Source organism: Ascaphus truei, chromosome 3 (assembly GCF_040206685.1).
Source record: "Ascaphus truei isolate aAscTru1 chromosome 3, aAscTru1.hap1, whole genome shotgun sequence".
Lineage (NCBI taxonomy): Eukaryota > Metazoa > Chordata > Amphibia > Anura > Ascaphidae > Ascaphus > Ascaphus truei.
In genome coordinates this window covers 396,885,801-396,912,124 of record NC_134485.1, presented here as the reverse complement: position 1 = coordinate 396,912,124, position 26,324 = coordinate 396,885,801, and the positions used below count along the sequence as shown (strand labels likewise).

Genomic DNA, 26,324 nt, shown 5'->3' with positions numbered 1-26,324 from the left:
TTCAATGTACTTATCTCTTTATCACTTTCTCGAATAATACCTCGCACAGAGAACTAAAGACCTCAATTTTAACATTGTTAAACTGACCATAACGTGCCAGGTTGATAAATGAAGCATTCAATTTAAGAGCACGATATATCCTACAAGTCTGTCCGAACTGAAGTTGGAATAAAATTGTACAGAGTTCCGCCAAAATCTAGTCTTGAATTAATAAAGATCTTCCCTGTTCATATGGGTAGTGGGATATCACCCACATCATCAAAACATTTCATGCAGAAAGTCCTAGCACTGTGTATGGCTGCAGAAATCAGAGTGTGTAATGGCCATGCAGAACCAGCAGCCTTCTTTGCTTTGTCTGGTAGGATGTGCTGGATAGGTTGCCGCAGTAATTTTGCAAATGATAACGTTGCTTTGGCATTCAAATCCCTTTTCACACATATTAACCTGGACAAAAAGGCCTTAAAAAAAAATAAAAAAATACCTGAAATCAAGATTTTTTTTTTTTTTTTTTAGGTTATTAATGTTTACAGGATTTCATCTAAGAGTTCCCAAACCGTAATCTGCATTGTAATCACCAAATAAAGAGATTTTGCCTAAAGCAGCTTCTTTGTTCTAATCAAACCAAGTGTTTAAAAATAAAATACAAACCAAATCAACCCGCTACATCTGTAATCCACAGGTCAGGGTCGGATACCCCCTAGATCTGGCTACTTAGAAGCAATGTCTGTGAATTAATTTTGTTAAAGATATTTCCCATAACAGCCAGAAACTCAGCCATGCTCAGCTGAAACTCACTTTTTATTTGAGCCTAGCACAAATTGCTTGCTAATCCCCAATATATATTCTTAACCCCTTTGCCAAGTTATGTGCTACAGGCCTCTCCGGCAGCATTAGTTCAATGTTTAATTTTCTGAAATGTTGTTGAGGACTTTTCAACCTTATCAAATGACACTTTGGAGAATATCGGCTTCATCTCGCTGTGTACTTTCCACTGTGGATCATGGAAAGCAAAAACACGTGAGACTTTTGTAAAAGCATGACACCCCCCCCCCCCCCCCCAAAAAAAACTGCAACACAAAGTAAGAAATTAACCTTTATTTGGAAAATGGACAAACTACTGTGGAGGAAATTGAGCACAGTATATCATGGCAGACAAACAAATTCTCCACTGCCTCCCCTAGCTAAATGAAACGCATCTTTCCATTTTCCAGAATCTGTAAATCTATGCAACATCAACAACTCCAGTGTAAGTATATAGAACGATATAACTCTATCTGGGATATTAAGGTGGGAGAGTGCCGATCGGGGCACTACCGCGGTGAAACTCCCATTCAAGTCATTGGTAGTTTCTGTGCAGTAGTTTTCGATAATCACCACACTTTAATGAATAATAGGTACATAAAAACCATAGGGCTACACTGTACATCAGGGGTGCGCAAACAGGCGGGCGGGCCCCCGTGCATTTATAGAGGCCCGGCGCTCTTCCCCCGAAGCATTAAATTAAATGTCGGGGGAGGCATGAGGCCTCTGTAAATCTGTTACCTGGTCTCAGTCGCCTCTTCCGCAATGCGTCGTCAAGTGACGACGTGGGGTCAAATGTTAGCGCGTTGCCATGGCAACGTGACATCACATGACACCGCCATGCTACGGAGCCGGTAAGGGGGGGGGAGGGGTGCGTGAGCGGGGGGGGGGGGGGGGGAGGAGAGCAAGCAGAAAAGTTTGTGCACCCCTGCTGTACGTAACTGTGTTTTCAGAACATTCAGATGAGTAACCATAATGAAGATAATGCATGAAATGGGTTTCTGAAAAACAACTGTACAATATTTGAATATGTATAGGAGAGCCTTACAGAACATGCATTTTATATTCAATAACCAATAGCATTCAGAGAATTATTTTTTTTAAACCAATTGTGTATCGCGCCTTCAGAAAACCTGCAAATTGCAGCAGAATAATTTGTACATGTGCATGAGGTCTATTAAAAAAACAAAACAGAATCCCAACACATTTACATGTATTCTTATACTGTGGTATCCTGGCTGATCACATTTTTCTGAATAGAAAATTGTAATGTAGCATCTTAGATAATTGCTTTGCCAATCTCAGAAAGGTTCTGTTTTTATTCACTTGATTAGTAAAATTAACAGCCCTGGTGATGCAGGGGGTGGGGGGGGGGGAGAGAGAGGGGGGAGGATTTATTACATTGGAAGGCAACAAAAGCAATGTAGTGAAGACTTCTCACCACATAAGGCTGCGGTCCAAGTGCGTTCTACAGCGCACGCCTCGGCATGCGCCGTGAGCACAAGCACCGCCCCCCAATCAGTCCCTACCTCTGCGTGGAAGGTGCTGCTGCGCTCTACGACGAGTTCTCTCAAATACAAAAAAAAATTGTATTTGGAATTCGCGACGGAGTGGCCACGCCCTGACGGCGGTTCCGCCAATAAGGGCAAACCAGCCGCGTGAGGTCATGGCCACGCCCCCGCAAAACCCCGCCACTCCCCCTCCCGTCGCAATCTCTCCCATGACCGCGATGAAGCTCTGTGCATGCGCCCTCCCACCCCCGCACGTGCTACAGTGCTGACTGGGACCGCAGCCTAAGGATTTCAGATCAGCTGCAACAGGCAATGAAAGACTTTCCAGCCCTAAAAGCCTCTCACAGTGCGTGGAGTAATTAGCGCCGCACCGGTGCGTTCCTTAGAGGGGCAGTCCCACATAGGACCAAAGTGAACTTATGGCAGTAGCATGCTTGCTAGGTTGCGGACAGGTGATCACACGAGTATACATTTTTAACTTAAAAAAAAAAAAAAGAGAAGATGCTTTTCCTTTTTTTGTGATTACAACCTATATCATAAAAACTACATGTAAATTGTCAGCAATTGTGTCATCATTATCCAAACTGAGTATGTTGGACAATCGGTATTTGACATACTTATAACCAGCAACAAGAATATACATTTTTCACAGGATACAAATCAGTAATATTTTCACTTTTGGGGTAATGTAATTTTTTTGGAGGAAGCAAATGACAAAAAAATATATGTACTATATATAATTTTTGCCCACTTCATTAGAGGTGTCACGTGTGGGGAGAAGGAACTGCAAGAGTCTGGTTTCCACCAAACAACCACCTAATTGCATTGGTTAACTAAAGTTTACTGTAAAAGGTCTGTGTGCTTGTCTTTGTACAAACACAAGGCAAAATGCGGTGCCACTTTAAACCATGATTGCAGGTTTGTACTTTTTACACTGACTGTATACTTATCTGTGTAATCTAAAAGCATACCAGAAATACAATATGTGCCGTTTTTATAAATCACCAAGTCAGTTTGAATCACTGTGAAAAATTATTCTATTCTTTCAAGTAACACGTAACATTTCTGAAGCAATGCCTGGTGCTGGGAGTTGGGAGGAATATGCATATCCAGGACACAATCCAAGGATGTTCAACTTTGAAAAGGATTGCTAGATATTTCGGGTCAGTATTTCATGTTTCAGTTGCTCCCTTGTAGCACAATTTCTACAGAAACTTACTGTAAAGGACACTTTCAATACCAATGATACACAGTCGCTAAAGCAAAACATAGAATGTCTTCCTCTGCTCTGCCAATATTATAATTCTTGGGAAATAATGTACAAGAATCTTCAATGAGCCTCTTATCTTCGATTTCTTCTGGCAGACCCAGCTGTACTCTTGAAAGGGTCAAATTCATCCTGAAGATCAAAAGAAAAATACATATTCTTTCAGGTAAATCAGTATAAGAATATACTTGAAAAAATGCTCCCATATTCCAAACTTACCCGAAACTCTTATTTTTGGGGTTTCATCCCTCCCCCCACCACCCCGAGGTAATCAGAGTCTTTTCAGCAGAAAATAAAAGCACATATTTTCTTCTCGAAAAGCTTGAACATGAAATAGCTACTCAAACTCTCCAAAAGCCACATAATCCCCGCCTGCAGCTGGTACATTGCAAAGTGTTGTAATGGTGTTAAGTAGTAAATGAGCAGTGAGCCATGTACAGTATGCACAGTGCACATGGATGTATGGAACTACATAGCACCCCCTATGTACTCTGTGCTTTACAGAATGAGTGCCTGCCCTACAGAGCTTACAATCTAAATGCATTTCTAAAACTCTACCAGCTGCAAAACGTGTATTTAAAAAAAAAACCCCAAAAAAACAAAACAATCAAAGGATAAAAAAAAAATGCACAATAGTAAAGGGAAGGGGGGAGGGGAGAGATGAAATATCCCTTTGTAATTTAACCCGAAATAAGCCGGTATGCAGAAAAATGCTGTTCTATTGATTTTATTAAAGTTAATTTTATAACTACAGTATTTAGCACGATTCCACAAATACCCTATACATCAAGGTATTTGTTCCCAAACATGCTACTCCCACACTAAGCTATTAGCCATTGTTATACCTCAGGACATAGGATTTATTTGTACCAAGAGAGATACGAACCGGTACGATCAATAGCACAGCATTTTTCTGCATACCGGCTTATTTTGGGTTAATTAGGAGTGCACCTTACAAAAGGATATTTCACCTCTCCCCTTCCCCCTACTATTGTGCATTTAGTAAGCTTCCATTTAAGTTTGTTATCCTAGGTAAGCACCCTACAGGTAGAACAAGCGCTCTCTGTCACTTTGTTAAAAAAAAATGCCAGTGCTTTTAATGAGAATCTTTTTTTTTTTTTAAATATATGATTTTTATTTTTTTTGCTCCAATGTTGACGCCAGACATTGGTAACAATTATATCTAAAATGTGAGCGATCCTTAATACATAAAATGGCAACAATATATTGGGTCCTTACTTACCATGAGGCTTTTAAAGATCATATTTCGCATACTAATCAAGCAACGTTTTTAAGTATTAATAATTCTGCTTGGATTGATTTGCAGGTGATCACTGGACTTCCCTGCTAAATGACCATGTAAAAAGGTTTCAGATGGTCAGTACAATGAGCTGTTTGACATAATCTAATATGCATTTGACTGGTATATGCTGTACAGTAATTTTGTTTTGAGATTCAGAGTAAAAAACAAACAAACAGCGAGAGTAAGAAAAATGCAAAACAGTTCACATATTCATCTGCAATTCAATGTTTCATGGATGTCAGAGGTTTATTTGGCATACCTACATACATAAGAGTGCATTTATAAACGTCATAGGCTATGCATGATGCATGATAAGCTGCTGGCAATGCTGAGCTAGCCAGCCATCAGAACTTCAAGTATAACCCACACGTTCCACAATCTGCACCCTTAAACAAGTCTCTTCATCTTGACAACAGTGTATTTTATTTCCACATCTGAGCAGGCTTTTTTTTTTTTACAGGCATTTGATTGATGTTGAGAATGGAGAGAAAGTACTGTATAGTGGTTAGAAGCAACTTTATAAAGTAAATAACTATCTACCTGTCTCCAAGGTTTCTTCCCTTCAACCAAGCCACTAACTTCTGTCCCTCTACTTGCTCTCCCCCAGTAATAATTAAATAATCGTATTCGTCCTATTCAAGACTCTACAGCCCCTCTGACCTCTCCTTAGATTTCCAATGTAATCCCTTGCTGCAACTCTGCATACTTCCTGTACGAAGGACCGTTTCCCTTCAGTCTGTACTGCTCTCTTTAAGCCATATTCACTTACAGTACTGCCTCAAATTGCTATAATTTCCTGCCTGTCATTATTTACCTTGTTGTCTCTCATGGCTTCTACGGCTTCAACAAAAAACATACCTTTTTCGTAGCATGGGAAATAATAATGAGAACCTCCCCCCCCCCTCTCACCAAGGATTTTAATTAGCCTCTTTTCTGTACAAAAGATACACTTGATCCATGTGTCTTTGAATGACTCCCATTATACTACTTAGATACACTCCCTGTAGCATGGATTTCAATTTCATATTTACAGTAAGTGTGTTTCTATGTTCCTATATTTACCGCATTTATATTATACTGTACACCTATCAATTATACATATATTCTGAGTGCTGGAGAGTTGTGCATATTCTATTTTTCTTTGCACAATATCATCCCAATGAAACAGATCTTGTATTTATAGCAAAAGATAGTCACGCTCGTGCTTACAAGAGTTAAAGTGGTGTCTGATTTCCTTGCATCTGCTGTGCTGGAGCACTCCAAAGCTCCAATGGGCGTCCCGCACCAGAGACCTCCAAGGCAAAAAAAACCACAGAACGCACCGGAGATCAGTATTCAAAGATACATTAGAGTAAAAAAAAGCTATATCCACACTTACAATTGGGTTAACAAGAATAGATAGAAAGCGACGATCGCCATGAGGTCCTGGATTCAAGCAAGTGTCCACTGCAGGGCTCTGTGCGCTGGAGCAAATTCATTGCTGTGCATCAGGATGTCGACACTTCCTGGTTTCATGTGTCTCAGGATGAAGCATACAAACACCGGGTCCTAGCTGTGCAGCCGACCGGATGGGATGTAGAGGGTGTGTGACGTCTCACATCCCGAGAATCCAGGACCTCATGGCGATCGTCGCTTTCTATCCATTCTTGTTACCCCACTTGTAAGTGTGGATATATCTTGCTTTTTTACTCTAGTATATCTTTGAATACTGATCTTCGGTGCGCTCTGTGTTTTCTTTCTTTTATCTTATATTTATGCGTATACAAAACATTGCTTGATACAATGTTAAATATAATATTCACCTTGGTCCATTGGGGACATTAGTTACAAAAAGCATGAAGGATTTTTCATATCCTTCAGGAAAGACAGTGGAAATTAGAAAGGTCCCCAGAAATCAACTGGACCATAAAGAGGCAGCTAATGCCATAGGGAAGTGAACATCACGGTACAGGCGGTCCCCAGTTAATCCGTCAGAATCCATCCCGCAAACCGCCGTCGGATTGCGGGCCCAATTTTAATCATCATGGTCAAAGTCGGATAATCTGTTCAGCGGAATGCATGATCTGGCGTTGGACAATCCGTTCGATGGATAACGGACCGCCAGATAGCGAGGACCACCTGTACGTTCTATCTTCTACACCATGGGTGGCCAACTCCATTGCTCAAGGGCCACCAACAGGTCAGGTTTTAAGGATATCCCTGCTTCAGCACAGGTGGCTCAATGAGCCACCTGTGCCGAAGCAGGGAAATCCTTAAAACCTGACCTGTTGGTGGTCCTTGAGGACACCAACAATTCCATTATACTGTAGAACAAAACGTTTCATACATCTGTAGCAGATTGTGCCATACAAACATTTGAATAAAAAACAATCCTTATCTGATACTGGTAAGTCACAAGAAAACATGGGGGGGAAAAAACAACTAACTTCCACCCACAACAAGCTTTACGTTATTATTTATCTGCAGAAATGATGTTTTCATATTACCAGAAAACCCAGTTTCATGGGACTTTCCTCTGTAAATTTACGGTGCAAGGAAATTAAAATAGATGCCTTCATGGTTGCTTAGATGAGCTGATTAATAAGCGCAATAACTGTTATGACGTATGGCTGTAGACCATTTCTTGCACCAGTGACTTTCTCCTGGACCAGGTGGCTCCCTGTGATAAGAAATCAGTGGTGTTGCTTTGGGCTACTCATATATATATATATATATATATATATATATATATATATATATATATATATATATATATATACACAGTGTTCGACAATTATATACATTTACACGCCGGGGCGTGTGGATTTAACCTCCGGGCGAGTAAATATTGGCCCAAGCAGCACACGTGTGTTTTTTAAATTTCCCCCGCTCGCGCTGCTGTTTTTCCCGCGCTCGCGCTGGAGAAAAAAAAAAAAAAAAAAGCCGGAGGCGGGTTCATGTTGTTGGGGGAGATTACCCCGCCTCCGGCTCTCTGAGCAGTGCCTTCGCTCCTCCCCCGCCTCTCAGCAACTTTCCCTCCTCAGCGCTTCCACTCCTCCCCCTTCCGGCAGACAGCCCCTTCCACGCCTGTCTGCCTCAGGCCCCTGCAGGGCCATCTGTCGCCCCCCCCCCTCCCTCCCATCGGGCCATCCCCCCCCCTCCCATCGGGCCATCCGCCCCCCCCCTCCCATCGGGCAATCTGCCCCCCCCCTCCCATCGGGCCACCGCCCCCCCCCCTCGCATTGGGCCATCCGCCACCCCCTCCCATCGGGCCATCCAACACCCCCCCTCACCCCAATCTCTCCCGGCCTCCGTGACCCCCCCCTCACCCCAAACTCTCCCGGCCAGATTTCCTGCTCCAGGCACCAAACGTAGTAAATAACGGATTGGCTCCAAATCGAGCAGTGACAAAACTACTCAAAAATGGATAGTATGTGATAAATGTCCAATACTTAGGCTTCCCTACGCGTTTCGTCGCAACATGCGACTTCCTCAGGGGATAAAGGCATGTTGCGACGAAACGCGTAGGGAAGCCTAAGTATTGGACATTTATCATATACTATCCATTTTTGAGTAGTTTTGTCACTGCTCGTATTGGAGCCGATCCGTTATTTACTACGTTTGGTGCCTGGAGCAGGAAATCTGACTGCCGTGTCAGCTCCTTGTACTCCGGTGGACACATACTCTCGCGGGATTCAACACCAGGGGGTGGATGCGCGCGCACCCCCCTGACGCCCACAACAGGAGTGTGTTGGACTCTGCACACAGCTATTATCCACAGAGGCTCCATCGGGTGAATACAAGACTTTACTCATTGCCTTATTTTATCTTGCTTATTGTAAGTGTTCGTAATTCACATGCGTGTTTACTTTTAATATTAAAATACAGTATTAAGCTATGGAAGCCGCGCCGTCTTCTTTTCGTTCTACAGATTAAGAGGAAGGTGGTTTTTTCCTGAAGACTGGCAGCGGCACCCAGCAGTTGTTGAAAGACACCTCCATACTTTTATTTTTATATTTATTTTTATTATCTCTTGGGGCTTTTTAACCCCGTCCTTCCCCATACCCTCCCTGTTCAGTGTTTGTGTTGTTTGCATTTGTATGTATCATCCCTAGCAGTTGCTTGATATGCCATTCCCCATATGAAGGGTTAAATATCCTGTTACTAATTGACGATTGGTCTATTTAAGCGCTATTATCCCACTCACATTCTAACCCGATAAAGTTGCCTCAATAGTGATAAAATGCGTAGGGCTGTGTTTCTCATGTTCTTGGACTCATGTTGGTGATGCCATTATGCTGATTAAGACCACGCATGTGGATCTTTACCTGTGGTATTGAGGTCCTGGAGGAAGCGGATTTGAGTTGCACGTCCCTCCTTTTGTTTCCACACGGACCCATATCATTGTACCCAGAAGTGCTGTGTTCCCGGCTCTGTTCTCCACCTGACGGCTGCAGTTGCTGACTCCCGAATCTATTATTCATTATGCGCTTATACCATTGGCGTTTGTGAGTGCCGTCATTTTAAGTGTCGGTCTGATTAAACCTTTTTACCTGATTTACGCTGTGGAGCATGCACTCTCCTCTTTTAAAAAAAATATATATATATATATACACACACACACACACCTGGCTATGTGGATACACATGATTGGACTCTACCTGCCAATCCTGTAGCCCAAAATTATGTTTTATTATCGAATAGATACTCTACCCTATAAGATGATTGCAGTGGTGATAATAGATGCAGCCTTCAACAGGTCAGAGTTTTAGGAATCCCGGGGCTATACCCAAGGGACAGCGTTCCCAACATAGACCAGAATTTTTTTTTAAGGAAAAACACCACAAATGTTATCCCCAAGATACGGGAAAATATATCCATTATGGAACCGCAAATATTCTTCAACTACTCCTACCAGAAGAAAAAGGGAAAACGAGGGACTAGAGCAGGAAGAGTCACCCATGAGAAGAAAACTGGCAGACGATTAAGGGAACAATCTTTCAAAACGGAGGTATTTCATTTATCTTCTGATGACACTCACTCGTGACCAATGCTCTTTGGAAGCAGAGAGATTACTGTCTGACTCCAAATCATATGCACCCCTGGCAGGGCCGCCAACAGAAATCATGGGGCCCGGGACAAATGGAAGGAGCAGGTCCCCCCCCCCTCCCCAACCCATAGCGCACCGACCACGGAAAAATTAGCGCGCAACTTTTACTTAACCACCCAATAAAAAATACACCCCCAATACAAATAAAAATCACTTATTTGTGAATAGGGGGCCGGTGGCTGCTACTGGGGGAGGGGCGCCGGTGGCTGCTACTGGGGGGGGGGGGACGCCGGTGGCTGCTACTGGGGGGGGAGGGGGCGCCAGTGGCTGCAGGATGGCTGGGGAGGGGAACAGAGGCTAGGGTTGCCAGGTGGCTTGTCCAAAAATACTGGACACAATGCTAAAATATGCGAGACCCTCACAATACATATAAAAAAATACCCCAACCTCCCCCCAATACATATAAAAAAATACCCCAACCTCCCCCAAATACATATAAAAAAATACCCCAACCTCCCCCAATACATATATAAAAATACCCCAACCCCCGCAATACATATATAAAATACCCCAACCCCCGCCACACATATATTAAATAGCCCAACCCCCGAAATACATATATTAAATACCCCAACCCCTGCAATACATATATTAAATACCCCAACCCCCGCAACACATATATTAAATACCCCAACCCCCGCAACACATATATGAAATACCCCAAGCCCCGCAATACATATTAAATACTCCAACCCCCACCAATACATATATTAAATACCCCAGCCCCGCCAATACATATATTAAATACCCCAGCCCCCCCAATACATATATAAAATACCCCAGCCCCCCAATACATATATAAAGCACCCCAGCCCCCCCAATACATATATAAAATACCCCCAGCCTCCCCAATACATATATAAAATAGCCCAGCCCCCCCCAATACATATAAAAAATACCCCCCACCACAATATATAAAAATCAGACTTACCTGGGGGGTGGTTTCAGGTCAGGCATGGTGGCGGGGGGGGGGGGAGGTGTGCCGGTGGCTGCAGAGGGTTGGTTGTTGGGAGGGGGGGGAGAGGGCAGTGACTGGCTGTACTGGGGGGGGGGGGGCGGGAGAGCCCATTGCTGTATTCAATCCACATAGAATGTATGGTTGTTTTAGATCTTGTTCTCTTTGTGGATGGAGAAGCCAATATACAAAGAGATGTACATTTCAAGGAGGTTTCAACAAGCGGTTATGTGCAAACCAAAAGCTGTCACTACAGAAAATGGATCAATAATATTCCACTGAGCCAGTTCTGCCAACTAAGGAAGAATTGCTCGGTGGAATCGCGTTTTGACCAGCAGTCTCAGCTGCTGGTCAATCGGTTCCTGGCTAAAGGGTATGGTAATTCTGTCATCAAGTATTCACTTTACAAAGTTAAGCCCAAGATCGACAACTTCTGCTTCAATCTAGATCCAAATCCAAAATGAACTGTGGTGATCGGTCTGGAATGTTCTCTGGAGCTCATGGTGGAAATTTAAAAACTAACTACATTTGGTTCCCTGAAATTTATAACTAAATTTAATTCATCAACAGACAACATATCCAAAAAACTAAATAAACAATGGAGTGTTCTTCGTTGCAATCAACATCTAGTTGAAGATTTGCCTACTAGGGTTCCAGTAGTTTTCAACAAAGCTACAAATATTAAAAATATGATAGCACATGTCATCAAATGAACGCAGGCACTAACTTAACTTCACATTCTAAAGGTACTAGTCATGTGGTTAGAAGACATATTGAATGTCTAAGCACGTGTAATTTATATGCTGTGCTGTCCCTGTGGGATACAATACATTGGGAGGACAATACCGTCCTCTCAATGTTAGGTTCCTGGAGCACAGGAGGAATGTTATTAGAGGCCTCCTATCTCATAGTGTACCCAGGCACTTTAGTCTCCACCATGATAAAAACCCCAGACACCTTAGGCTGGGATTATAGTGCCCGTGCGCGATGGAGCGTTAAGCCTCTGTGAACTTGGCTGCAGGAGAGCAGGGAGGCGATGGGGAAGCGTGGCGGACGCGTCACGAAGCTGGTTCGCCCGCATTGGCTGAACCGCTCATGTGATGCAGATGCGCTTGAAAAGACAAAAATGTTTGTCTTTTCAAATTGCGGCCGCGCCATCACACTCTGCCGTGTACACCCCCACTAGAAGCACCGTCATAGGGAAACAGGCAATTATCATTGGCGCGAGCGTGTTCACTATAGTTCTAGCCTTACTCTTATGGGTCTTGAGTAGATCCCCTCCTCCAAATTGGGGCGGGGGAGGGGAATTCAAGACCCTTTGAAAAAGAGAATCCTATTTGATTTACATATTGGGCACCCTTGCCCTTTCTGGCCTGAATGAGTGTATAGACACCCAGTATTCTGGTGTAAATTATTACTGTTACTTTGATTGTCTGCCATGTGGTTATACCCTGTATAAGGCTGTATCGTCTAGCCGTCCCCTTCTTTTGCTTTAATATATGTTTAAATTGTTTTGTCTACATTTTGTGCTTTCATCTTAATGAATTGTATGTATGTATGTATGTATGTATGTATGTATGTATGTATGTATGTATGTATGCTGTTTAACACTTTGTAATTGATTACACCACTCAGCCGTATTGAATCTATCAACCATTATTCAAATGCTACGGGCATCCAATCATTCATTCCCCTGATGACGTCACGCAACGTGACGTAACGCGTTGGGACCCTATCGATTGCGTTTTACCACGCTGTTGTGAGCGGCTGTGCTCAGATACCAGCGCCACTACCTGTGGTTCTTACTACACTTGTGAGTGCCAATTAGAGTCCTTCTGACTGTGATAATAAATTTCAAAGCAGATTTATGCTCTGTGGCACACACTTCTTTTCTCTTCTCTTACTTAGATATCTGCAGATGTGGTTTCTCCCTTCAGAAACTACGGACCTTGTCACTGCACTTACTACATCTTTTTGAACTATTGATTTGAACTTCCCTCATCACATGGGCTCCCTTAATACCGGTTTGATTCATAATGCTGGAAAGTCCCACCGTGATGACTCTCTGTGTCTTCCAGTGTGGTCTGATCCCAAACCACAATTATCAGGGATGGCTTGCTTAGCAGCTGTGTCCCTAACTACTCAAATAGCTAATGGGGCAGGGTCCGTACCCAAGGGCCTTTCCCTATAGCAGTCACAAACTACACTTATGAGTCGGGGCCTAGCTGGGGCCTAGGGGGAAATCTGGCCTAGTGCAGAGGGTCACAGACCCCTGCACACATACCTCCTCCCCTGTCTGTGTCCCAGCTCCGAAAGCCTCTTCTTCCTGAGCGTGCCAAAAGTATCTCTCTCTCTAGCAGGGGATCGGGCCGCGCTATTGGCTCCCAGGTGTCAGATGGTACTCAAACCCCTAAGCACTATGGGGCTTGTAGTCCCCACGGAGCCTCTCTCTATGGACTTCCTCGTGCGCTACCTACATTGCGCCTGCGCAACCCTGCCATGACCGTGACAGCTCTACTACGCACGCACGACCCTCGCACCACCAACATGGCAGCTCCCTGCAGAGGGAGCCGCCAACGAACCTGTCGCCACCCACAACAGCGGAGGTAACGAAGGGGAAACTGAGAAATTGGGGAGCCAGAGGGGGGACCTGGCTACCTGGATTCCCAGAATCCCTTGCTGCAGTGGAAGTGCTGTATGCTGGGTGATAATGGGGAAAGGCGGTGTTGCAGACCTGCCTAAGACATGCAGATGAGCATACAGCTATATTTGCATATTTGCTTTCCTGTGGAGGGTTTTTGTCACTTTTTTTACTCACCATAACTTAACTCAGTATTATGGTTTATATATTTATATATATATATACTGAGTTAATTTATGGTGAGTATAAAAAGTGACAAAAACCCTCCACAGGAAAGCAAATATGCAAATATAGCTGTATGCTCATCTGCATGTCTTAGGCAGGTCTGCAACCCCACCTTTCCCCATTATCACCAAGCATACAGCACTTCCACTGCAGCAAGGGATTCTGGGAAATGACATGCAAATGAGCACACAGTGTCACTTTTTGCCTCAATAACCATTTTTAACATGGCCTATAGCCTATAGGGAACCATGTTAAAAATGGTTATTGAGGCAAAAAGTGACACTGTGTGCTCATTTGCATGTCATTTCCCAGAATCCCTTGCTGCAGTGGAAGTGCTGTATGCTTGGTGATAATGGGGAAAGGTGGGGTTGCAGACCTGCCTAAGACATGCAGATGAGCATACAGCTATATTTGCATATATATATATATATATATATATATATATATATATATATATATATATATATATATATACACACACACACACACACACTCAAGGGAGATAAAGCTTTAAGAGAAGCCACTGCTATCCTTGAGAAAATAAAGTATTTTTCAAAGCAGTCATAACACAGTATTAAAACAGACTGATTAAGTAGGCGTGACTGTGTGCAAGGTCAGACGTGTTAACCCACCCGCACCCAGCTTCAGACTCATCAGTTTGATATGGGATAAGATCTAAACATGTAAATTGTAGTGGAGAAAAGCAGTTCATTAAGACACCAAGACAGTGACAGGCGAGATAAAAAATGCTGATGTTGGTCTGGAGAAAACAAGAAGCCTGCCATGTCCTTTACAAAGATTATATATCAAGTAAATTACATACATTTAGAGCAGTGTGGGTTGAAAGGAAAGTTTGCCCCTATAAGGGAAATAATGGAGTATTGCAATACAAGGTTAATCAAAGGGAACGTTTTCTCCACCTCTTAAAATGATTGAATACGAGTTGTATTAGAAGCTTGCTGGTGCCCCTTGTGCTGTTCCTTGAATATACAGTATGTCTAGGGCAGATTGCTGTTACTTGTCTTTTTAGCTAATAATGGCTTTATATCAGCAGATCTCAAAACTCTCCTCTGGGCCCAGAGGTAACAACTGAACATTCTATTCATATGGAAATTAGACACATTTATAAAAGTGTATTAGTTATTCCAAAAACCTGGTTAGAAGTGTGTGCATTTCTTCCAAGGGTCTCCAAAACGACTTCAACCCATTTTCATGCCATTGAGTGGTTAAGCTGCATTAAAAGTTTTAAAGAATCATCGAAAAATACTAATACTTGCCATACCTACATTTAACCTATCAAACATGTCAGTCACTTGTTCTCTTTAGTCCTTGCAGGTAGAGATGGGCGAAATTTTGACCAGAATTCGAATCCGCCATGGATTAGCCAGTTCCTTTCAGCTGCGGAATTCCTTGGATCAGTCTCACAAAAAGGCAAGTTCCTGTTTTTCCCCCCTCTATCAATGAAATTCCGGCTGATTCTGAATTCGAACTTGCAAACAGAATCTGAATCCGTCAAACGGGATCCAAACATGTAAATTTTTCTCCCTTCTCAATGCCAGCATAACAACCTTCCCTCACCAGAATTGGTGTGCAGGCAGGAAGTGGCAGTATTTCTATCTCCTGTTTTCGGATCCAATATAAAGTCGGTCCACGGATTCGGATTAAGTCCTTTCAAATCCATGTCGCCGAGACCCAACAATGGATTTTGAAAAATCCACAACTCAAAAAATGCGCAGAACTAATTCGGACAAGTCCACCCATTTCTACCTGGAGGGACTGCCCTTTGTATGTATGTATGTATGTATGTATGTATGTATGTATGTATGTATGTCTTTGTAAGAGACGTGTTCAGAGGTATGCAATGGAGATCGTTTAAAGTGAAACTAAAATTAGGCTTTATTGCGCCTGTCCCTTTAACACAGTAAAAAGAAAACCTACTCCACTTTGGAGAATATCTACACATGTAATCCAGCCCTCTCTAACTGGGTGGTTAGCTAACCTAATTACCAGCCTCAAATATATATATTTATACAGATATATAACAGTCTCAAAAGAAAGTCTTATCTGTCTCTTGTAGCTGTAGGGGAAGCCTCTCTGCTCTCCTAGGTCAGCACCTTTGTGTGCTAAGGCAATGTCTGTCCAGGTATAGAGGTCTGGCCCACTTCTCTTGCTATCAGCATACAGTCCAGTCCTTCTGCAGCTCAAGACATCTGTTCCTCTGGTCATTCCAGTGTGGACTAAGGAAAAATCTGTCTGTTCTTCCTTGGTTTAGCCCCCAATTGTGAAACTAAGGTATCCTCTTCCTGTGTCTCAGAGCAGGCTTTTTCTGACATATCTGTGATTAGGCAGGTGGAGTTGGTTGATTGCACACCAGCAATTAACCAGCACACTGCTGGATTAGAGGCAAGTTGCTTTAACAGAGATAAGTCCCTGTTACAGTCTTTATTTATATAGTGCCATTAATGTACATAGCGCTTCACAGTAGTAATACACGTGACAATCACATAAATAACAAATAATACAAATAACAGATCATGGGTATAAGTGCTTCAGACATAAAAGTAACATTTAGGAAGAGGAGTCCCTGCTATGAGGAGCTTAGAATCTGATTAGTAGGTAGGAAGAACGTACAGAGACAGTAGGAGGGCATTCTGGTAAGTGCGTCTGCAGGGGGGCAAGCTTTATGTATCATGTGTATAGTATTAGCCACGGTGCTACTCATATGCTTTTTTAAGCAAGTGTGTCTTAAGGTGGCTAGAGAGGATGCTAGTCGGAAATTGAGGGGAAGGACATTCCAGAGGTGTGGGGCAGTCAGTGAGAAAGGTTTAAGGCGGGAGAGGGCTTTAGATACAAAGGGGGTAGAGAGAAGGCATCCTTGAGCAGAACGCAAGAGTCGAGGTGGTGCATAGCGAGAAATTAGGGCTGAGATGTTGGGAGGGGCAGAAGAGTGTAAAGCTTTAAAAGTGAGGAGGAGAAGTGAGTGTGAGATGCAGGATTTGATAGGAAGCCAGGAGAGCGATTTCAGCAGGGGAGGCGCTGAGACAGATTTCAGCACACAGATTTCCCTCACATTTTTGAGGGAGCTGCCGGCGCGCTGCAAATCTCCCTGCAGTGAGAGACAGAAGCTCAACGTGGCTTCCGGCACCGACAGGAGGAGGGAGAGGACGGACAGGAGGGACCGGACGGCTGCTGCTGAGCTTGGGAGCCGCCGGGTCACTGCTACATAGTGTGCTTCTGCTGCGCCAGGCCTGGTAAACAGAGACTTGTCCCAGCTCTCCCCCCACCCGCCGCGTGGTGCTCGCGGAACCTGGAACCCTGGGTAAAAATCACTGATATAGAGGATATGACATACTGTAGGATAAATCTACCCTATTACAGCAAGAGAACTCCCAGGCAGAAGAACTGCTATGCTGCAGTCCAAAGAAATCCTGAAAGGGGGATTATGGCTCACAAACCCTGAAGTAATAATATTTCCTTTATGGTTTAACATCAGGTAGAGGGAGTATACTTCCATTCAAGGTGCGTGCCACTGCAGTGAAAGACCTCCGTGTAAGAATGAATGCCTTATGCATTTCAGCTGGTACAAGTAAGTCCCTTTACTTCCTTGGGTCTTGGATAGTGAGCATTGCAGTAGAAAATAGGATCTTTGGGGCAGATTCTTGTTGTGTCTGTTTCGGTCATTTATGTTCTGAAATTAACATATCCATTGTTTTGATAAACAGTTTTGCATCTAAATGATGCTATAGCCGCAAGAGCTTAAAAAAGCCAAGAGCTATAATTACCGATTAGGTTAGAATTATGCCTCGGAAGAGGCTCCCCTGTTTAAATGATAAATGGCTTACAGGATACTATGTAACAAGTTGAGAGGCGTCATAATAATTCTCACTTCCTCTTAAAATGGAAACTTGTCTAATTGGTTTAGTAATCATTATCTTAAAATGAAGCTGGAGTCCAATTAAAAAAACAAAACAAAAGAGGGAATTTTGTGATAATGAGTCTGCTGATGAGCACAGGGTTATTGAAATATATTCTCATTACATTGTCAGCTGTGCACACTTGGGCTCACCAGATGAGCTAGACGAATGGGAGACAGGCACAATTTGTAAGCCGTCTTTACAGTATCAAATGTACACAGGAAGAAGTTACAATTTGCACTAAACCCTTCTTCCAGAAAAAGCTTAAGACATTTAGTGATAGGAATCACAATTAACAATACTGCATTCATATCTTTCACTCTTCTCAGACTAGTTTGTTTAAAACAAGATCAACTATTCTGCCGATGCTCTGCTTTCCCTATATTATCCCTGTATTATTACTGTGTGAAATCTTTTAGTACAGAGATTTCAGAGAAATGTAAAACCATATGTTCAGGGCTCATAAAATATGGATATACTTTCTGCTTCACATTTCCATATCATCTCTGCAGTTATAGATGTTCAACCAGCAAAAGAAGAATAGATTGGCTATAGAGTACTTGTGATACAGTATTTTCGAATGAGCTTTGTACCACAATATGAAGATACAGCTTAACCCCGTTATAACGCGATCCGTTACAACGCGAATCCGCTTATAACGCGATGCAAGCGTGGTTCCCAATTTTTGTATTCATGAATACTTTACAACACGATTATTGGTATATTAAATACTTTATTGTACAATGCATACAATTGTACATTATTTCTAACGCTTTCCGCTTATACCGCAATATGATTCTTTGGACCCCAAGCACAGTGTTATAAGGGGGTTGAGGTGTACTAACCAGAGTTAGATTATTTGTGCTTAGCCAATTTGAAGCAGCAATAGCCAATTTAAAGCAGTAATACCCTCTACTCGCCATTAAAAAACACATTACTGTACTTTCTTTCTATCCCTGTGAAGTCCTTACAGCTGCTGTATTTAGCAATGCCTCCCAGTGGTAATGTAGATGCATTCGGGAGGCATCGTTTGATGAAAATGTATATCCCAGGGAATATGCATATATTGACTATGTTAACAACAATATCAGGCCACTAAATAGTTCACTCTACATTGCTCCTATGCCAATACTAATAAATAGGGAATTAAGCCCCATTCAGTGTGGTGGTAGGACAAACGTTTAATAAATCAGGATCCATTATCCTTTATAAAGGCCCTCTGTTCTCCTTACATCAGTTACAGTATTCTTATCCTACCAGTCAACAAGGTGGGATTTTCCTTAAAAGGGTTTTCTAATTTCCTGGTACATTTTGGTGTTGGGTTCCTTTTGACTTCTCTCTTGCTGGACAAAGGAGAACATTTCTCCAAAATCCCCAAAATCAGGGTATCATGGGAGAGGGGGTTTGGCCCGATATTAAAGGGGTTACACCCCATTTGGCCACCCCATGCTCTCACCTGGGAGGCGAGGGGTTAACTGGAATGATGTCCAGTACTGTAGTTATGCCCCAGCTTCAGCACCAACTGTGTATCCCCCTGTGAATATGTATTGCTCCCATTCCAGTGTCTGCACCAACACATACACTGGGATCCATGCGAGAGGGAAAGGGTAAATGTTAATTCTGTGTTTATGACCCTTTGTCCCTTTTCCCGCCTTTGCAGGCTCCATTTTGCAGTCTCTCCATAGGTCGCCATTACAGCCCATGTAACCCTATGGAGATTCTGGCGATTTGGGCCTGATATCGTAGAAGACCTGCAGGTGGCGCTCGAGAGGAGGAGCGGCGGTTCCCCATTGAAAGTGAATGGAGTAATGCAGTTCAATGGGGATTCCCAAGCCGACCTCCGGAGACGAGCTGCAGCCAGCCAGACCGCAAAACCGCAAGAGCGGAAACATTGTCAAAAAAGAGCTTTGATCGCGCAATTGACGTGGGAACTAGGGCCTCAGTCAAGTTCACGGCCAATTGGCGTGGGAACTTCTGTTCTAGGGCACCTAGAAATAAAATTCCTTTTGCCCCTAGATGTTAGGAACCCCCTCACTTGACCCCAACAGGGTCCGACAATTAATGGCAGCGAGAAAGGGTCGCGCCGGCCAGTAGGGTGCTACCATTGACCGTAATGGCGGAGAAAGCCGCGTGGCTTTCAAACACTAAGTGTGAAACAAGGTAAACTGAAAACCCATAACTCCGGTTCCGTGGGGACCCGAGGATTGGGATTTGGCAAAGATGTAGTCACTGCTCTGGCATGATTGCATGGCAATTTCCAGCCCTCTCCCCACAACCGAACGGAGTAGGGTTAACTGTTAAAAAGTGTGTGTTTCCCATTGACTTCAATGGTAGCGGAGGTCCCATTGAATCCTATGGCCGCGCCGGCCCTATTGATTCTAATGGAAGAAAGCCGTGTGGCTTTGAAACGGCTACGTCCAAATGTGTATAAAGTGTAAACCTATATCTCCGGTTCTGTAGGCTGGGATTTTGGTCCCAGAGGGCTGGGATTTTGGTCGCATGTAGTCACTGCTCCGGCATGACTGCATGGTCATTTCCAGCCCTCTCTGATAAACCAGACGGAGTATGGGCAAATGTGAAAATTGTGATTTCCCCATTGACTTCAATGGCGGAGTTGCTCCATTGAAAGCCTATAGCGGCGGAGCCCATTGATTTCAATGGAAGAGTGAAATGCAGTGATTTCTTTTAGCTTATAGCGGAGAATCCTGCATTAAAGTTAATAGGGGATTTTAACTTGTTTTTTGTATCTCCGATTCTGGGGGTCGTGGAAGGCTGATATTTGGCCACTATGGCAAGGGTCCTCCGGCATGAGGAGTTGGCAAATTTCAGCCCGCTCAGACCCACAGAACGGATTATTTTAATATGTGCAGATATTAAAGAATGTACTGTTTTGCAAGGCTGGTATAAAAGCCCGGGAAAGTTACTGGCTCTGCTTTATGTTAATGCTCAGGAGGGCGACCCTTTGTCTACAACGGCCCCCTGATCAAAGGTAAAACCACTCTGTGTACAATAGAGCGGAGAAAAGCAGAGCTTCAGTGGTCTGTAAGTGTTGTAATTCACACCTACAGACAAAGGTTTTCCTGTCCCAGGCAGACCTTGAGGCGCCTTTTGGGAGGGGGCTAGGGAAATGAGCCCCTGATTAGAATAATGCCCACCCAGTGGGCAGGTATTACTTTGCCTCTCAAGTGAAGTGGCAAGGAGGGATTGGGTGCAGATAATTGTCATCCAATGTCTTGCACTCAATGCCAGGGTATGGGACTGGAATCCCATATAAACCAGTGTAAACCCTATACTCATTGTCTTTCGTATCCCTATACTCATTGTCTTCATTTGTATCCTGTATTGCTGAATGAATTGCCAATCCTGTACCCGATTGCTTCATTGTCCAACCCCTAAGTAAGTGCTATATTTTGTCTTTTATTTGTATCATCTTGTGTGTTCACCTATCTAAGGAATAAACTATCATTATTATATTTAAGTCGTGTTCAATTCAACCCAGATATTTTGTGTATATTATAACCTATCACTAGCTACCGTGACACAGGGGTTCTCAACTCCAGTCCTCAAGACCTCCCAACAGGTCAGGTTTTAAGGATATCCCTGATTCAACACAAGTGGCTCAATCAGTGGCTCAGTTGAAGACTGGGGCAGGGAGACACTGATTGAGCCACCTGTGCTGAAGCAGGGATATCCTGAAATCCTGTCCTGTTGGGGGGGTCTTGAGGACAGGAGTTAAGAACCCCTGACCTAATGTGTTGGCCACTGGGAAAGAAGCAGGTGTGGGATTACGTGTGGTGCCACCAACGTGCTAAAATAATACCCCTACATTTGTGCTGCTAACCAGGTTATTATAAAATTCAAGCTAACACAGGGAGCTTGAAGGTCTGAAATGTTAAGTGCAAAAGTTCTACCATCTATGGACCAAGACAGAAGCACTTATTAACTGACGGCTAATTTCATCTATACAGATGATTCTAACATACTCTACTATGTGAAATATGATACTGTGATATGTTGTGTCATATCACTCCAAGCAACTGTGAAACAAATATGAAACTACTGTAAACAATGAACCATAAAAACGTTTACGAAATAAATAAATAATTACACAATTAAATGAAGATAGTTTGGTAACTCACAAATATGCCTAAGAAATGCACAGTATTCCCAGAAAGGGTTGGTAAAAATAACTCACAGCCGTGATAACGGGCTGGGAGACCCTAGAACGATGCTCGTGTTGTGTAGGATGGGATACCATGTCCACATACAGTATGTTTCCATTGATGCTGTTTAAATAAGATTTACTAATGTCTTCCTGGAAGTGCTGGGTACCTATTTCACGTACTTATGGACTTTTTACACCCTGGAGGTCGGGGTGTAGCCAAGAACACCCACTTGGACAATTGAATTGACATATTGGTAATGTAGAATATATGTATGCTGGTTGCTTGCATCGTAATGCTTCTGTAACTCACCTCGTCATCATCATCAAAGAAGACTCCCCTTGATCCCTGGCTTTGCAAGCTTCTCTTGCTGTATGAAGACGATGTGCTGGAAGGTCTGTGCATAGGATAAGAAAGTTCAATTATTTGGGGTCTGACAAAAAAAAATAAACAATTTCATGTCAGATAGACATTCAAACTAAATTGTACCTTACAATATTTTAATTTAAATTGGCTAAAATGTATGTTTCAATAATTGAGAATAGTCTAAGGTACAACTGCATTATGTTGTTAGTCTTCATCTCATTTAAAGCTTTTGCTGTCAGAGCAGGCAAATAATAATAGCATGTTCTTGTATAGTGCTACTTGTTCTACATAGCGCTTTACAGAGAAATTTTGCAGACACAGTCCCTGCCCCGTGGAGCTTACAATCTATGTTTTTGGTGCCTGAGGCAAAGGGAGATAAAGTGACTTGCCCAAGGTCACAAGGAGCTGACACCGGGAAATGAACCAGGTTCCCCAGCTTCAAACTCAGTGCCAGTCAGTGTCTTTACTCACTGTGCTGTATCTGTGCTGTATGCATACAAAAGAGTGGACACTCCACACTTAATGCAACCAGCTCTCTGAATTAAGTCATACAACATAAGACAACAATATCAGCCAGATGGCAGCATCCAGGGCCGCAGACAGATTTCCCGGGGCCCAAGACTAGACTTCTGACAGGATCCTCCCCTAGCGTGCCTCCCCATTTCACACCTATTCCCCCCCCCTTCCCATGTATTCATCTCCCCCGTCTCACTTTCCCCCTCTCCCTCCCATCAGTTATCCCCCTTCCACTTAATCACGCTCCCTTAATCCCCCTCCAGCCACACACAATGCCCCCAATAATGATCCCCCACAAAAAAACCCTCACAACCCCAAATACCTACAAAAACTCTTCCAAACCCCAAATACGTACAACCCCCCACTCCCCAAATACATACAAAAGGAACCCCTCCAAATACATACAACCCCCCACATACATTTTTTAAAACACCCCCAAAAACATAAGAAACCCCCCATCCCCACAAAACATCCAACATTACTTCCTTCTCCACATACATTCCCCCCACCCCCCAAATACATTTAAAAAAAACCCTACTTATCTTGAAGATGGTTTCAGGCCCCGGATCTCCCAAGCTATGCGGGCCTCTCTCACTCTCCCGCGCCGGGCCTCTCTCACATGGCGGTCGTCAGAGAGAGACCCTGCGGAGGACAATGAGGGAGGCCCGCAGCTGGGGAGAGCTGGGGCCCAGTGGCAATGAAAGAAGCTAGGCCCAACCTCTGGATGGGCCGAACATCTAGTGCCGGTTGGACCCTCCGCAGCCACCATCGGCAGCATCTGAGGAATTGAAATGCCAACCTCCTCCCCCAATGTATAATATGGTTTATTAAAGAGACCTTTGTTTTGTAATTAATGTGCAGCGTCTACTCATTTCACATACAGCTTTAAATAGTTTCAGGACAGGGTTACTCCCCGTTGGAAAATCTTTTTAATGTTTTCATTCTTTAGAGATTCTCTTGAAGGGGTTATATCACTCCATTTTTGGATACATTTCATGCGTCTGATCTCTTACTACTCTTATATACCTGGATCAAACAAACACACGTTCTCCTTCAATAAAACCCTAAAGAAAAACTGCAATAAATATTACCTCAATATTTATCAACAAGTGCCAGAGACATTCCTGGGGCTTGATTATTTAATTGGAGGCATCAACACAAAGGATATTGTCTAATTGTCTTTGCATAGTGATGTGCCATCCGTTTTCATTGTTGACACTCTTGACTTGTTTCCCAGAGATCCCTGGCCAATGCATACTTCATAAGGAACCAAATCCCTCTGCAACTCGATGCAGAGATGCTCAGAACATCTCAATAAGGTTATGCATAGTATGTTGCACTTAATGAAAATCAGTGTGTCTGCTCTCTTTACAAATCCATCAATGGTTGAGACAATGAAACCTTTCTCACTGACAGCCCCACACCTCTGGAATGCCCTTCCCCTCACTATCCGACTGGCACCTTCTCTCTCCACCTTTAAGACCTATCTCAAAACACACCTCCTTATCGAAGCATATGAGTAGCTCCATGGCTGATACTTTACATCTCATACATCGACCGTGGCCCCTTGCAGATTCACTTACCAGAACACTTTCTCACTGTCTGTATGTTCTTCCTACTTACCACTTAGATTGTAAGCTCTTCGGCGCAGAGCCTCCTTTTCTAATGTTACTTTTATGCCTGAGGCGGTTATTCCTATTATGTGCTGTTTGTATTATTTGTTATTAATACTTAGGGTTGCTAGGTGTCCAGTATTGAACCGGACTGTCCAAATAAGGGTAATACTGGATGCGTGTGTGTCCGGTATTACCTCTCTGGACTTCGTGACCTAACCGGCTTGGGGGACCGCAGGATTTCCCTGAGCAGGGTTGTTTCTAGGGGGCTGGGCAGCTTTCTCCATCCTGATTGGCTGCTGCTGTGATGCAGCCAATCTGGAGGAGATGTCAAGAGCCTGGGAGTGGTGCCAAGGAGAGGAGGAAACAGCATGGACATGGGTGGGTATGTGTGTCGCGCCTTTCACCACTGTGTCCAGTATTTATACTGTATCTCGTATATTACTGCTGTGAAGTACATTACTGGCGCTATATAAATATATACATACTTTCTAAAGACACCGTATGCAGTACCTTTGTAACTGTGTACTGCATATTTATATTGCATAGTTCAACCCTCTTGTTTGAAATGTTTGTAGTTAAAGCAGCAAAAGATTTGTTTTTATTTTTAATAAATCAGTTCTGTAGTATTAGATAATATTTACTGTATTTTACATTTTTTTTTTAACATTCAACTCAATGCCATTTTAAAATCGGTTTAAAAAGCATCCTCTGATTTCTATTGCAGGTTTTAACCCACAATCCAAGCAGTGCAATATCTTAGTAACACTTTCCTGTTCGTGATCATTTGTTGTCAATATTCCCAGCCGCTTGAGCTGTACACTATAACAATAGATAATGTTACCTTAGTAATATAAGAATACATTGTAGCTGCTGAGTTAGGCCTCGAGGCGCGCTTCCGCTCGGCACTGAGCCCCTACAGCCGCAATGAGAGAGGCTTTAGTAGGGGCTCGCCTACGCTTCCGCAAGCGCGCGGAAGCGTAGGTCTTAAGAAAATTTTACATTTTCCCGCTTGCCGGAGCGCAGGGCCGGTCACGTGAGCGGTTCGCCCAATGAGGGCGAACCAGCTCAGTGACGTCACTGGCCCGCCCCCGACGGCGCGCTGTCTAAGGCCAGGGAAAGCACCCGCTTTCCCTGAGCCTCAGCGCGCCTCCGCACGCCAGCAAGAAGCTTGGCCGAGGCCTTACACTCATGGAAGCAACCATTGTTAGTCACACTATCAGGATTTTTACAGATTTATAACAGGAGCACCAAACGATTGCCAGCGTAGGTAAGATTGTATAATTATACATCGTCACATGCTTTACATATACAAAGAAGAAAAACCAGGGGGGGGGAGGGTAGTATTGCCTTAAAGCTGCAGTTCAGTCAATATCCTGCATGTGTGGTTTTTTTAATAAATCAGTTCTGTACTGTGAGAAAATACTTGTAGCATTTTCTTTTTTTTTTTTTAAAACAACTTTGAAAGACAATTTTTTATGTATTCTAATGTAACGAGCATTTTTGTTTCTATAGCAACCCTTTAGAAAGGCACAACCCCTTCCTTTAATGTAACAGGCTCTGGCACACCCCTTTGTGAGTCCTTCCCCCTCCACAGCCGTGCACGTGCATGAGCACAAATGTATCAGTCATTGCCTGGTCACATGATCTTCCCCCAGAACTGACAGATAAGCAGCAGAAAAGGAGTAGCTCAGAATTAATTAATTAAACCTTATTCCATTGCACGTGTGTAGTTAATGTTAAATATTAACAACTCATTTAAAATCAAATCTGTATATATAATACTGTAAACAATATTTATATTTAATTTTGTGTGTATGTGAATGTGTACAATTCAATGTGTTATTAAAATTAATAATGGCTTGTTCTTGTATAGCGCTGCTAGTTTTACATAGCACTTTACAGAGACATTTTGTAGGCACAGGGCCCTGCGGAGCTTAGGTGTGTATGTATGTGTTTG

General features: G+C 43.2%; 1 protein-coding gene across 2 annotated transcripts in view; it reads right to left on the bottom strand.

Moving 5' to 3' along the window:
• Positions 1-1,079: 1,079 nt before the first annotated feature.
• MRE11 (MRE11 double strand break repair nuclease) overlaps positions 1,080-26,324 on the bottom strand; it is a 185,239-nt gene continuing 159,994 nt past the window's right edge. For both annotated transcript variants that reach the window (XM_075592499.1, XM_075592500.1), the window contains 2 exons: positions 22,182-22,266; positions 1,080-3,711 (listed from right to left, as the gene is read on the bottom strand). In XM_075592499.1, coding sequence (XP_075448614.1) covers positions 3,655-3,711; positions 22,182-22,266 — 142 coding nt within the window. In that variant the 3' untranslated portion in view covers positions 1,080-3,654. The remainder of the gene's footprint in view (positions 3,712-22,181; positions 22,267-26,324) is intronic.